This window comes from Oncorhynchus clarkii, chromosome 13 (assembly GCF_045791955.1).
Source record: "Oncorhynchus clarkii lewisi isolate Uvic-CL-2024 chromosome 13, UVic_Ocla_1.0, whole genome shotgun sequence".
Taxonomy (NCBI): Eukaryota; Metazoa; Chordata; class Actinopteri; order Salmoniformes; family Salmonidae; genus Oncorhynchus; species Oncorhynchus clarkii.
The window spans coordinates 39,157,109-39,172,766 of record NC_092159.1 but is presented as its reverse complement, the minus strand read 5'-3'; the positions used below and the strand labels follow the sequence as shown (position 1 = coordinate 39,172,766).

The 15,658-nt window shown below is 46.4% G+C and overlaps 1 protein-coding gene across 2 annotated transcripts in view; it reads left to right on the top strand.

The window, feature by feature from the left end:
- LOC139364716 (inactive phospholipase C-like protein 2) overlaps positions 1 to 15,658 on the top strand; it is a 104,266-nt gene that overhangs the window by 23,125 nt on the left and 65,483 nt on the right. The window contains exon 1 of one of the 2 annotated variants that reach the window (XM_071101707.1): positions 10,351 to 10,479. The exons of the other annotated variant lie outside the window; for it this stretch is intronic. Within the exon in view, the coding sequence (XP_070957808.1) occupies positions 10,456 to 10,479 (24 nt within the window). The 5' untranslated portion in view covers positions 10,351 to 10,455. Of the gene's footprint in view, positions 1 to 10,350; positions 10,480 to 15,658 lie in introns of those variants that run through there. 2 annotated transcript variants of the gene reach the window in all.

Genomic DNA, 15,658 nt, shown 5'->3' with positions numbered 1-15,658 from the left:
ACCCAGCTGACTGCTTCCCTGCTTCTCTCTATCGGTAGTTTATTAACATTCGTCCACCCAGCTGACTGCTTCCCTGATTCTCTCTATCGGTAGTTTATTAACATTCGTCCACCCAGCTGACTGCTTCCCTGCTTCTCTCTATCGGTAGTTTATTAACATTCGTCCACCCAGCTGACTGCTTCTCTCTATCGGTAGTTTATTAACATTCGTCCACCCAGCGGACTGCTTCTCTGCTTCTCTCTATCGGTAGTTTATTAACATTCGTCCACCCAGCTGACTGCTTCCCTGCTTCTCTCTATCGGTAGTTTATTAACATTCGTCCACCCAGCTGACTGCTTTCCTGCTTCTCTCTATTGGTAGTTTATTAACATTCGTCCACCCGGTAGTTTATTAACATTTGTGCTGTAGAAAGCCATGTTGCACACTGGGATTGATTGAATTCGCTCACAAGGTCCCGATGAGAAAGGATAGTCATTTCCTGGTGGGAGACTGTGTGTGTGTGTGTGGTGTGTGTGCAAGCACGCCCGCTTGCGTATATGTGTGTGTTTGTATGTGTGTGCATGCGTGCATGCGTGTGAGTGTGAAGGGGACGCAGGTGTGTGTTTACCCACCTGCCTGTCTGTGTTTGTGTGCCTCCCGGCTGTGAGGAAGGGACATTGTCAGGGCCGCCTGAAAGTGGGGATTGTGGGAAAGCGTTGTGTGGCTGTGACAATGCAGTCCCCTGCGGAGCCACCACTCTCTTACCTGCCACTTCTGCTCTTTCGTCTGAAGGTATTTGTGTGTGTGTGTGTGTGTGTGTCAAATCAATCAAATCAAATCAAATCAAATTTTATTTGTCACATACACATGGTTAGCAGATGTTAATGCGAGTGTAGCGAAATGCTTGTGCTTCTAGTTCCGACAATGCAGTAATAACAAGTAATCTAACTAACAATTCCAAAACTACTGTCTTGTACACAGTGTAAGGGGATAAAGAATATGTACATAAGGATATATGAATGAGTGATGGTACAGAGCAGCATAGGCAAGATACAGTAGATGGTATCGAGTACAGTATGTACAAATGAGATGAGTATGTAAACAAAGTGGCATAGTTTAAAGTGGCTAGTGATACATGTATTACATAAGGATACAGTCGATGATATAGAGTACAGTATATATATATATGAGATTAATAATGTAGGGTAAGTAACATTATATAAGGTAGCATTGTTTAAAGTGGCTAGTGATATATTTACATCATTTCCCATCAATTCCCATTATTAAAGTGGCTGGAGTTGAGTCAGTGTCAGTGTGTTGGCAGCAGCCACTCAGTGTTAGTGGTGGCTGTTTAACAGTCTGATGGCCTTGAGATAGAAGCTGTTTTTCAGTCTCTCGGTCCCAGCTTTGATGCACCTGTACTGACCTCGCCTTCTGGATGATAGCGGGGTGAACAGGCAGTGGCTCGGGTGGTTGATGTCCTTGATGATCTTTATGGCCTTCCTGTGACATCGGGTGGTGTAGGTGTCCTGGAGGGCAGGTAGTTTTCCCCCGGTGATGCGTTGTGCAGACCTCACTACCCTCTGGAGAGCCTTACGGTTGAGGGCGGTGCAGTTGCCATACCAGGCGGTGATACAGCCCGCCAGGATGCTCTCGATTGTGCATCTGTAGAAGTTTGTGAGTGCTTTTGGCGCTGCTGCGCCTTCTTCACGATGCTGTCTGTGTGAGTGGACCAATTCAGTTTGTCTGTGATGTGTATGCCGAGGAACTTAAAACTTGCTACCCTCTCCACTACTGTTCCATCGATGTGGATAGGGAGGTGTTCCCTCTGCTGTTTCCTGAAGTCCACAATCATCTCCTTAGTTTTGTTGACGTTGAGTGTGAGGTTATTTTCCTGACACCACACTCCGAGGGCCCTCACCTCCTCCCTGTAGGCCGTCTCGTCGTTGTTGGTAATCAAGCCTACCACTGTTGTGTCGTCCGCAAACTTGATGATTGAGTTGGAGGCGTGCGTGGCCACGCAGTCGTGGGTGAACAGGGAGTACAGGAGAGGGCTCAGAACGCACCCTTGTGGGGCCCCAGTGTTGAGGATCAGCGGGGAGGAGATGTTGTTGCCTACCCTCACCACCTGGGGGCGGCCCGTCAGGAAGTCCAGTACCCAGTTGCACAGGGCGGGGTCGAGACCCAGGGTCTCGAGCTTGATGACGAGCTTGGAGGGTACTATGGTGTTGAATGCCGAGCTGTAGTCGATGAACAGCATTCTCACATAGGTATTCCTCTTGTCCAGATGGGTTAGGGCAGTGTGCAGTGTGGTTGAGATTGCATCGTCTGTGGACCTATTTGGGCGGTAAGCAAATTGGAGTGGGTCTAGGGTGTCAGGTAGGGTGGAGGTGATATGGTCCTTGACTAGTCTCTCAAAGCACTTCATGATGACGGATGTGAGTGCTACGGGGCGGTAGTCGTTTAGCTCAGTTACCTTAGCTTTCTTGGGAACAGGAACAATGGTGGCCCTCTTGAAGCATGTGGGAACAGCAGACTGGTATAGGGATTGATTGAATATGTCCGTAAACACACCGGCCAGCTGGTCTGCGCATGCTCTGAGGGCGCGGCTGGGGATGCCGTCTGGGCCTGCAGCCTTGCGAGGGTTAACACGTTTAAATGTCTTACTCACCTCGGCTGCAGTGAAGGAGAGACCGCATGTTTTCATTGCAGGCCGTGTCAGTGGCACTGTATTGTCCTCAAAGCGGGCAAAAAAGTTATTTAGTCTGCCTGGGAGCAAGACATCCTGGTCCGTGACTGGGCTGGATTTCTTCCTGTAGTCCGTGATTGACTGTAGACCCTGCCACATGCCTCTTGTGTCTGAGCCGTTGAATTGAGATTCTACTTTGTCTCTGTACTGGCGCTTAGCTTGTTTGATAGCCTTGCAGAGGGAATAGCTGCACTGTTTGTATTCGGTCATGTTACCAGACACCTTGCCCTGATTAAAAGCAGTGGTTCGCGCTTTCAGTTTCACACGAATGCTGCCATCAATCAACGGTTTCTGGTCAGGGAATGTTTTAATCGTTGCTATGGGAACGACATCTTCAACGCACGTTCTAATGAACTCGCACACCGAATCAGCGTATTCGTCAATGTTGTTATCTGACGCAATACGAAACATCTCCCAGTCCACGTGATGGAAGCAGTCTTGGAGTGTGGAGTCAGCTTGGTCGGACCAGCGTTGGACAGACCTCAGCGTGGGAGCCTCTTGTTTTAGTTTCTGTCTGTAGGCAGGGATCAACAAAATGGAGTCGTGGTCAGCTTTTCCGAAAGGGGGGCGGGGCAGGGCCTTATATGCGTCGCGGAAGTTAGAGTAACAATGATCCAAGGTCTTTCCACCCCTGGTTGCGCAATCGATATGCTGATAAAATTTAGGGAGTCTTGTTTTCAGATTAGCCTTGTTAAAATCCCCAGCTACAATGAATGCAGCCTCCGGATAAATCGTTTCCAGTTTGCAGAGAGTTAAATAAAGTTCGTTCAGAGCCATCGATGTGTCTGCTTGGGGGGGGGTATATACGGCTGTGATTATAATCGAAGAGAATTCTCTCGGTCTACATTTGATTGTGAGGAATTCTAAATCAGGTGAACAGAAGGATTTGAGTTCCTGTATGTTTCTTTCATCACACCATGTCACGTTGGCCATGAGGCATACGCCTCCGCCCCTCTTCTTACCAGAAAGATGTTTGTTTCTGTCAGCGCGATGCGTGGAGAAACCCGTTGGCTGCACCGCTTCGGATAGAGTCTCTCCAGTGAGCCATGTTTCAGTGAAGCAAAGGACGTTACAGTCTCTGATGTCCCACTGGAATGCTACCCTTGCTCGGATTTCATCAACCTTGTTGTCAAGAGACTGGACATTGGCAAGAAGAATGCTAGGGAGTGGTGCACGGTGTGCCCGTCTCCGGAGTCTGACCAGAAGACCGCCTCGTTTCCCTCTCTTTCGGAGTCGTTTTTTTGGGTCGCTGCATAGGATCCACTCCGTTGTCCTGTTTGTAAGGCAGAACACAGGATCCGCGTCGCGAAAAACATATTCTTGGTCGTACTGATGGTGAGTTGACGCTGATCTTATATTCAGTAGTTCTTCTCGACTGTATGTAATGAAACCTAAGATGACCTGGGGTACTAATGTAAGAAATAACACGTAAAAACGTGTGTGTGTGTGTGTGTGTGTGTGTGTGTGTGTGTGTGTGTGTGTGTGTGTGTGTGTGTGTGTGTGTGGGTGGGTGCGCTCTACTATGGATGTGCCCTAAAAACTAAAACCAATACTGTATGTGTTAACGCTCTTTCCATTTCTTCTCTAATAATGACAGGAAACTCTCTGGAGAACTTTCAACAAGCCTAACTGCACCGAACAATCCATTAAGAACAGGGCCACGGAGAGGCTAGCTGGTCAATGGTATTGAACTCCCGTATACCAAAAGTAATAACAGGGGAGAGAGACTTATAGGCCGTTCTAAATAAATCAGTTACAACAGAATATGTAAAAGCTGTGTTTCTTTTTACTGTCTGTCATGAAACCCTTCGATACATGTAGTCTGCTGACAGTAGGCCGATGGTGGAGGCTGGAGGGTCGTTCATCATATCCCACCTTTCTGAATATGGGGAAGGAGGGAGGGAGCAGCTCTCCTCTCCTGTATTTCATCTGTCTCATTTCCCTGTTGATTGCCTCTCCTCTACCTCTCTTCTCTCATTCTCTCCATCCAGGCCCATGCATCTCCGATGGGGCCAATTATCTAGTCCTGTACATTACTATTTCAGCCCTGTGACGAGTAGAGAAACTGAACGGGGGAGGAGCGTACGCCCTCTGAGGGGGACACTTACGGAGGAGGGAAGATGGAGGTGGGTGTAAGATGGAGGGGGGTTGGAGGGTGGTAAGATAGAAGGGTTGACATGGGGGGGTCGTTTCCTGTCTCATCTCTCGGAGGTTAGAGAATGTTCTTTCAACCATAATGTTTTAAATCACTCTTCCTAGATGTTCTAAGAAACCTGGTACCTCCGTGGATTAGGTTAGATAAGTGTTGCTGTCGCCTGCACCGCAATGTCTCACATTGTCGTATTGTCTCTCTCTGTTGAATCACATTCTTAATGCTTACAGAGCTTATTTCCCTGTGTGTGTGTGTGTGTGTGTGTGTGTGTGTGTGTGTGTGTGTGTGTGTGTGTGTGTGTGTGTGTGTGTGTGTGTGTGTGTGTGTGTGTGTGTGTGTGTGTGTGTGTGTGTGTGAGAGAGAGAGAGAATCTGCTCATCTCTGGAATCCGCTATCCCAGATCCACCATCTCCTATCACATCTGAATATCCCTCCTAGGAGATATTTCCAATTCAACATGTTCGCCCCATTTCAAAAGGTTGACACCTTCCCCAGCAGCCCTAGGGTGGCACGACATGGAGCTAGCAGCAGGGTTCTGAGAGGGAGAGTGCAAGTGAAGACGGAGCATGCAGGGAAATAAGAGGAACGGAGGTCGAGAGAGGGGAAGAAAGAGAGAACGGATGGAGGGGGAAAGAAAGCAGGAGAAGGGGGATCATCAGGAATGCCGCAGGGACCTGTTGCCATGAAAAAAGGGCAACCAGTGGAGCCCAAACACCTTTGTAAATACAACCAACCAATATTTATGTTTATTTATTTTCGCTTCTATTTGCACATTGTTACGACACTGTACACAGCTAATAATATAACATCTGACATGTCTTTATCCTTTTGAAACCTTTGTGTGTGTAATGTTTACTGTTCATTTCTGACTGCTTATTTCACTTTTGTTCTTCACTTGCTTTGGAGAGAGAGAGAGATAAAAGAGAAGAGAGATGGGGAGAGAGAGAGAGAGAGAGAGAGATAAAAGAGAAGAGAGATGGGGAGAGAGAGAGAGAGATAAAAGAGAAGAGAGATGGGGAGAGAGAGAGAGATAGCGAAAAAGAGAAGAGAGCTGGGGAGAGAGGGAGAGGGAGAGAGATAAAAGAGAAGAGAGATGGGGAGAGAGAGAGAGAGATAAAAGAGAAGAGAGATGGGGAGAGAGAGATAGCGAAAAAGAGAATAGAGCTGGGGAGAGAGGGAGAGAGAGAGAGATAAAAGAGAAGAGAGCTGGGGAGAGAGGGAGAGAGAGAGAGATAAAAGAGAAGAGAGATGGGGAGAGAGAGAGAGAGATAAAAGAGAAGAGAGATGGGGAGAAAGAGAGAGAGATAGAAAGAGAAGAGAAGAGAGATGGGGAGAGAGGGAGAGAGAGAGAGAGAGATAGAAAGAGAAGAGGGATGGGGAGAGAGAGAAAGAGAAGAGAGATGGGGGGAGAGAGAGAGACAGAGACACAGAGAGAGAGAGAGACATATGCTTGGGGTCATGGAGGGATACTCACAGAGTGTTGCAGTGTTATGAGGGACTGAGGGAGATGTCAAGGTGAAAGAGAGGGGGAGGGAGGTTATGTGGTGGTCAGTTTAAGATTGGGCAGGTGCCAAATTAGATTGAGAGGTAACTGCAGAGCAATCGGATTACAGGCTAGTTTATCAAATGCTGATGCCAGGGCTGACCTGCATGCCACGGGAGTCGTTAATACACACATACAAGCGCGCACACACACATTTCATGCATGTACGCACACACGCATGTATGCACGTCGCACACACACATGCTTGGACACACGCATGTAAGAACACACACACATACCCCCACTTCAGCTAACCTCCCTCATCTCCTTTTTTCAGCTAACCTTGTTATTCTCTTTTGTCTGCACTTGAGCTTGTCCTTGTAATAAAATGTCCCCCTCCCTCTTCTCCCCGGTAGTTTCCCTTCCCTCCTGCACCCCTGTTCAGCTCCACAGCAGACGTGTGTGTGTGTGTGTGTGCTTGCATTTGTGTGTGTGCGTGGAGACGAGAGAGAGGAGAGGATCACATTTCCCAGAGCAATCGCTGCCGAAAGCGATATAGGAGCCGTGCAGTTATCAGTCATGAACATCTTCAGTGCAGCCTGCAGATGCCTCTTCTAGACCTCACAGTATTGATCTGACTCTGATAGGACGCGCAATGTCATATCCTGATGCATGAACATGTTTGTGTGCAGTCACTTGGGTATTCTATGTTCGATCTCCGTGTTGGGGCTGTCATGCATGTACACTAGTTAGCGTGTAGCTAGCCTGTTGCGTATGTGTCAGTGAGTGTGCAGACTAAAGAGGCCGATGATAGGGGATTCCAGGTGCCAAATGGCTTGCCTCAGCTCAGTCCCCTGAGGTGTCACTACCTCTCCTGTTGAGTCTCTATGAGAGGGAGACTAATGCTAAGATATAGTGCCGATGGAGAGCTTAGCGACTTTTATTACTGTTGATCTGATGTAGCTTTATGTGGGGTTTCAGTGTAGGATTTAATGTGGCTTTTCAGAGTAGCTTTCAAGATGTTTGTTTATATAGGAACTGTACGGTTTAACATGGGTTTCAATGCACATCTTACCTACTGGCCACTGGTGTCAAATCAATGTCTATTCCTTTTTGGTTCAACGTAATTTCATGGAAATAACGTGGAAACAACGTTGATTCAACCAGTGTGTGCCCAGTGGGTAGTGACTTCCTCTCCACGTAGCTCTTAGTCCTCCTCAGCACAGCAGATGAACATGTTATTTGGCCCTCTAGACATTCTGTACTATCTCTGTCCTCACACCCAGGCCTGGTTGGCTGATCTGGTGGCTTGGCTGAAGGCCTTGGATTGGTAGCACAGGGAGACAGGCTGTCCATTAGACCAGATGGAGAACGGAGGGTAGTCGGTGTACTGGAGTGTTTTTCAAGGCTCTTGCCTCTAAAGCCTGTTCCCCTGCTGGCTACTGCTCCTGGCTGGGGTTAATGCAATCTCCTATCCCTGTGGTGGTGGTATTGTAAGAGGCTCAGTCTCAGCTGTGGAGATTATCTGGACTGTCTGCCCATGACATCAGACCAGGTTCTTCGTTTCAGGAAATGTGTGACGTTGCCTGGATGTATAGAGCTATGGAAGGCTTCACGGCTTCACAATGTAACATCATTCTGGCTCCATCATACTTGGTTTCAGACAGTAAGGTATTGAATGGTAACAGACAGTAAGTGTCGTCGTTCTGTCTCAGAGATTTGTCTGGTTTTCTAACGTTTGCTGTCTGACGTGAAGGTTTGACGGGAGTGGCGAGGGAACGAGGATCTGCACGCGGCCTAGTTTTTACTTTAAAGACAGAACATTAATAGGAAGCAGGGTGAACACCAGCTGCATAGTGCTGAGTCAACGGATCGGCGGAAAAACAGCTGTGGTTGTGTGTGTGTGTCCGTGCGTGTGCGTGTAGCGTGTCGGGAACAGCTGTAAGCTAATGCTTCACAGGGTTTTCTGTGGGCGGTTAGGTTTTTGGGCAGGTTGCTGGGCAGACTGGAGTCTAACATTCAGAGAGGGGCTGTAAGTGTGTTGCGTGTTTATTGACTTTGTTAAATCCTCATATAGAAACTGGAATGTGGATGACTTGTGCATCCAGCGTGCTGACTCAGCATTATTCAAACTACTCAAGAGGTCTGAGAGACATCACATCCCCCTCACATCATAATAAACCGACGAAAGTGAGCTCAGCAGCTCCACTCCTTATGTCTCACTGTCCTCTCACTGCCCTCTATCCCCTACATCTCCCCTTCAACACAGCATACAGATATGGGGGGGAGGCCTTGAGTAGAAACTATGTTCCAGTCAGCAGCTATACACTCCGAGCACTCACAACACCAGTCCCTATGCTGAAAATAATATATCTACTTGTATGCCATTTCAAAACATTTAAATATGTTTGTATATTTTGTAATATATGGACGTATTACAAAATGGTATGCTGATTTATATGTTGATTTATTGAAATATATGGGGCTCTCACAACTTCAGTCCCCGTAGATTCCCAGTTACTTCTGGTCATCATCATGTCTAACCTTGTGCCTAACGGCTCACCATGATGACTCAACACGATGACTCATGTTACCGTGCTGACTGAAACGACATACCAAACCTGTTTGTTTTCTTCTTCTCAGTGAGAGATGGATGCTCTTCACCCTCATTGCCATGGCGATGAGAGAGGGACGTACTGAACTGAAGACTTCACTGACATGCATCAGTGTTCGTTCTCCTTCTCGTCCTACTGACGATGAATGCCCTGACCTGTAACTGTCACACAACAGGTTTTGAGTCCAGATCAATGTCCCATCCACTCTGGTTGTAAAAGCATTGTCACACTAGTCTAACTGAATGGCGTACCCCAAAGGTATTTCTTTGAACATTCAAATGTGACCTTACTGCCTGGATCGTTAGCTCCACCATCAAAAAATATGTTCATGTTTCTATAGGTGCTGCTGACCTTGTGTAAGTATGAATTAACAAATGGAAAGCATCAAGATGCTGGGCGACCCCAACCGTCACCTCAACCATCCACCTTCCCCCTTTTTCAATTAATGAGGGGGCTGCCGAGGTACCGAATAGATTTCGTGAACTTTCGTCTTTAAGTAAATTTTTCTCTCATATTCAGCTGAAAAATCTTATTCAGACATCGTTTTTTTTGTTTCTTGTGAAGACTAAGACAGATATACTTACTGCCATGAAATAAAATGACTTTTATATTTCTGCATCATTAGCTCAAGTTTCTTTTGTTCTCCTTTATTGCGGTTGCAGTGTCCCTCTTGTTCTCTCTCTCTCTCTGTCAGCAAATACGTGCAGAGTACAAAGTGTACACTACTGTATTCCCTTACCCATCTGCTGCCGTGTTCTACAGCTGTAGACCTTGACCATGGTTGTGCTGGGAGAATGGAAGTGTATTATAGTCTCGTCCCTGAGAGTGTAGGTGGGGACGCGCCGTCCCTCACTTTGATATCGAGCCAATCATTCTTTAAGCCATGTTGTAGATATTGTAGGTGGTTCATTAGAGCCCAGTCCACATCCCAGTACATCTGATACTGGCTAGAGTGTCTGAACCCTCGCGTTGGCTCTTCTAGAGCAATAACATCGCTCTGAGACTGTTAAGTTGAATAATTATGTCTGTAGATGTTCAACCACAAGCAATCAGCGGCAACATATGTCAGAGTGGAATGTCTATCCATTATTCCAAGTACTGTTAACTTTATTAGCCATCGATTAGCGTCACTGGATCTCACCAACACAAGCCGGCGCCAAATCAATTCCTCGCTTTTCCGCTGACAGAAAGCCAAAGTCATCATCACTTTGAAAAAAGAGGGAAATATCTCTCTTTTCCCTTCACCAGTCTTTCATTTGCAATTGAATTTAAAGCGCAGGGGAGAATGATATCCTTTTCAATGGGGATCTCAGGTGCTTGTAGTTCTGCATTGCTGTTGCCTCTGTGTGACTCTAGTTCCTGTATCTCAACTAGGTGTTAGCCGCGTGACCGGAGCTGGAGCAGCGTGCAGCATTGACAACCAGTGGGAGTGCATCAGTTGTTCACAGAGTTTACTCCCAGACGTCAGAGGGTGCAAATGGAGTACAACCATAACCGTTCCGTAAGTTAGATGTTGAAAATCACTTTAAAGGTACCACAGTAGGGCCTCCCGGGTGGCGCAGTGGTCTAAGGCCACCAGAGACTCTGGGTTCGAGCCCAGGCTCTGTCGCAGCCGGCCGCGACCGGGAGATCCATGGGGCGACGGACAGTTAGTTGGCCTAGCGTCGTCCGGGTTAGGGAGGGTTTGGGATATCCTTGTCTCATTGCGCACTAGCAACTCCTGTGGCGGCCCGGGCGCATTGCACGCTGACCAGGTTGCTAGGGGCACGGTGTTTCCTCTGACACATTGGTGCGGCTGGCTTCCGGGTTGGATGCGCGCTGTGTTAAAGAAGCAGTGCGGCCTGGTTGGGTCGGGTTGTGTTTCGGAGGACGCATGACTCTCGACCTTCGTCGCTCCCGATCCCGTACGGGAGTTGTAGCGATGAGACAATATAGTAACTACTAAAAACAATTGGACACTACGAAATTGGGGTGAAAAAAGGGGGTGAAATAAAAATAAATAAAAAAGGTACCACAGTAAAGTGAATGAATCTACAGAATCTCAACATCAAAGTTTTGCGTCCGTGTCTCCAACACAAAGCCTGAATCTATTTTTACGCCAGGAACTCTTCGTGGCATAACACAATAAAGTGAAGGACGATACATAGAGCAATCCTTCTCCTCATCTCTCCCCCTGTGCATGTCTTCCTCATCACTCCCGTACATCACTCCCGTTTCCCCCTTTTTCCTGGGCTGTGCCCAGCAATGTAGTGGTACGGCTGGTCGAAGAGTGTAGAGTGTGTGTAACGCTGTAATAGGATGTAAATGGATTTCCCATGCCATGGTATCCTGCTAGCATGTCCTCTCTCTGTGCCAGGCCCAGGGCTTGGAAGGCTACGTTGAAGAAAGGCTTCCATACAGAGAGAGATCAGTCAGGCCCTTTGTCCACACTGAGAATGGATACCTACCTGCCTGGGATACAGATCCGCATGCTCATTTGATTCAGCTGCGTTTGTATTCGCCACATAGGGCTAATGGGGTAGACTGGAGGAAGGTAGGGGCCAGATAAGAGATGTTAAGGGTCCAGTCCGTCACCGACATGGCAAGGCGTGTATAGTGGGAAGACGGATGCCTCTAGATTCAAGTGGCAATCAGCCGATGCTACATCCTTTTTTTAAACTGATGAATGGATATGTACGCACTGATTCTCAAAGAATATAACCCAAAACATGCCCCATGAGCATCGTTCAACTGTCGCACCCCAGCAGAACCCAGAATATAAGCATGTTTTTGTCCAATGTTTGTGAACAATGTAAACATGGTTAAAACGATCATTTTTGTATCATGGATGGTCAGTTCTTACATCCATAGCTCTGTCATTTCTCCAGACCCGTACCTCAGATTTTTACCAAAACAGGGGCGGTGAGCATGCCTTGTTATTGTTTCTCCTGCTGATTGCCGCTAGAGTCAGGACAGTGATTTATAAATTGTATTGGGGAAAGGGGACAGCCCTGTATTCAGGACAGGGGGGGGATCTCACAACGACAGGGCAGACTTTATTCAGACTAGACCATGGCTGACTATATAAGCGTCCTGTCCAGTGGATATACCTGTACATCACGCTGCCTTACACTACAGAAACAGGCCCTATGGCCATTCTGGCTTGGACAAGGCTTACTTGAGTAAGAAATGACAGAAATCTCATTAACTCCATGGCACAATGTTGCTTATTTGCTTTTGAATTAACTGTAATAAACAGTCCAGAGTTTAGCTGGCAGAGCCAGATTAGCATTCTCTAACGGCTTTATGCCTCTAACAGCTATACCTCGTGGTATGCAGGCAGGCAGCCAGCACGGTATCTGAAAACGCTATCCAAACGCTATTAGTCTGTGATAAATGGTTTTAGAATTCACCGCTTTCAGTGACAGAACGCATTATTATTTATAAGAATGAAATTCAATACTGCCGTGTCGCCTCCCAATATATATCTATATTTTTTTTAGCTCATTCCCTGTCACTGCATCATTTGTCTGCTTTTCATTTACCTGCTATCTGTCCGAGACTGGTTGATGAGTGAAAAGCACAACGCGGCAACGCTGAGCTAAGTCGTCAAAAGGTCATTAGCGCTGTATGAATTCACTCATCTGCCAGCAAATTGGCAGCTGATAGTTATCTTGTTTCAGAAGCAATCATCATTTGATAGACATGGACATTTAGCCTATCAACGTAAAGTGAGACTCGAGATAGAGGGTAAGGCCCTATAGCAGGTGTTTGCCTAAAAGTTCTGAAACTATGTAAGAGGATTTCCTGACCATGCAACCCCACAAGTTATAGTCTAGAACGAGGGTGACCGTTATAGTCTAGAACGAGGGTGACTGTTATAGTCTAGAACGAGGGTGACCGTTATAGTCTAGAACGAGGGTAACCGTTATAGTCTAGAACGAGGGTGACCGTTATAGTCTAGAACGAGGGTGACCGTTATAGTCTAGAACGAGGGTGACCGTTATAGTCTAGAATGAGGGTAACTGTTATAGTCTAGAACGAGGGTGACCGTTATAGTCTAGAACGAGGGTGACCGTTATAGTCTAGAACGAGGGTGACCGTTATAGTCTAGAACGAGGGTGACCGTTATAGTCTAGAACGAGGGTGACCGTTATAGTCTAGAACGAGGGTGACCATTATAGTCTAGAACGAGGGTGACCTTTATAGTCTAGATCGAGGGTGACCGTTATAGTCTAGAACGAGGGTGACCGTTATAGTCTAGAACGAGGGTGACCATTATAGTCTAGAACGAGGGTGACCGTTATAGTCTAGAACGAGGGTGACCGTTATAGTCTAGAACGAGGGTGACCGTTATAGTCTAGAACGAGGGTGACCGTTAAAGTCTAGAACGAGGGTGACCGTTATAGTCTAGAACGAGGGTGACCAGGTTTTTCTTGGTCAGGTCATGTGGTTAGGAGTAATCTGCCGGCCCTATGAGATAATACTGAATGAGAACAAGGTAATGTATGCTAGGCAGCACACTGGACTAAAGGAGTCTGTAGTTTGTCCTCTGTGGTGCAGCCTGATTCGCTGGCCGTGTCCGAATACCCAAATGAGCGTACTACATACTACATACTTAAACTGAATACTATTTACTCATCATCGCAAACTATTTAGCACGTAAAGTTGAGTAAAAAAATATGCAGTATTCCACGGCCGCGACTCAGTAGCGCGGCTCCTGATTGGCTGAGAAGGTAGGGCGAGGCCGAGTGTGGCTGGTTTTTCCAATATTCAACAGACATGCATCGCATTAATAACCAGCCTTATAATAGCTCATTTACAATTTAATGAATTTCTCTAAACTCTGAGTAGAATAGGGATGGAGTTATAGGCCTACTAAAGCTGGTTATAGGCAGACCATCACATTTGACCCATACCATAATGGACCATATAGCCCATCTATTCTATTTAAAAAAGGACTGAAGACAGAAACTGTCTTTTCTATGGTAGAGTAGGTCAGGGCGTGACTAGGTTTTTTTTGTTGCTCTAGTTTATATTTTCTATGTGGGGTTCTAGGTTTGATTTTCTATGTTGGTGATTTGTATGATTCCCAATTAGAGGCAGCTGGTTATCGTTGTCTCTAATTGGGGATCATACTCAAGCAGCATTTTTTTCCACCTGTGGGTTATGGGCTATTGTTTTTGTGTAGTGCCTGTGAGCACTGCGTTTTCCTCACGTATCGTTTCGTTCGTTTATTGTTTTGTTTTGCTGTGAGTTTCACAGAGAAGAACCCAGATCAGAGCTTGGCTTTGGTCCTACGAACGTGACAGAAACAGATCATTTGGTTCCATTTCAACATTGTTTATTAGTGAAACCAAAGTGCTATAATGTACAGTATATGAATTACATCAAGTAGGACACACATCAACACTTTTCAAATGTTCAAATCAAAAGGCTATTGCATGTACAAACGTGGACAGTCGGGTGCATGGCCAATTCAGGACCACTGGACAGCAGCATAATAAACTAAAGCACTGATCATTGGGAACGAGATCAGAAAGACCTCTAAAGGCTTGATCCATAAATACAAAAATGTAATAGGTTGACACATTTACAAATCAAACGATGGTTTACTATTTATTTTAAAAGCTCTGATGAAGGCCAAGAAACACTTTTTATTGAGAAAACAGTCATCCATTTTGGGGAAATAAATGGATCATTTTAAGGAGAACAAAAGTGACTTTTGCCACATTTGAACAGCACAGCAGAAGCTTTGGGCATCTTCCCAATTAAGTAGCCTTGTTTTGAAAAGAACTAGGGCCTATCACTCACAGCCCACCTCTTCCAATGCATTGTGGAGAATGGTGCATCGAATTCTACTAGATGAAGAGCCGAAATGAGTCTGACATCCGGGGATTTAAAGTATACTCGATTTTCAAAATGTCGCATAGTATTAAACTCGATTTTTTTCGCATACTCAAACGGCCTACTATTCAGGACTCAAGTATGGGTATTGGGCCACTGTATACAGAGATGTTTTCCTGTGTTTTTCCTGTTGAAGGTGAATCCCTTGCTGCACTCAGACTCATTAATACGTCTGCTGTCTGAAGGATTAGACCAATTGCTGCTTTTTTCTCTCCCTTGTGTTTGATCAGATTAGCTCAGTCGTGTGTGTTTGTGTTTGTGTGTGTGTGTGTGTGTGTGTGTGTGTGTGTGTGTGTGTGTGTGTGTGTGTGAGGATGTGCTTCAGTATGCCATCTCATCCTTCGGGTGTCCTCTCTCCTTCCCTTTACAAATGGAGAGAGAGAGAGGGGGAGAGAGCGAGAGGGGGGGGGGGGTAGAGAGGGGTGAGGGAGGGAGAGAGAGAGAAATGGGAAAGAGAGAGAGAGGGGGAGAGAGAGAGATAGGGAGGGAGGGAGGGAGGGAGGGAGGGAGAAAGAAAGAGAGAGAGAGAGAGAGAGAGAGAGAAAGAGAGAGAGAGAGAGAGAGAGAGAGAGAAAGAGAGAGAGAGAGAGAAAGATAGATAGAGAGAGAGGGAGAGAGAAAGAGAGAGAGAGAAAGAGAGAGAGAGAGAAAGATAGAGAGTAAGCTCTTGTTCTCATTTTCTGTCCCCTGTTTCAGTCCCCTTTATCATCCCTCCGAACATTTTTTAAATGTTTGTCTGGCGTTATCACCTTCCTGCAATGTTTCCGCAATGTTGCCTGTGCCGACGTTGCCCT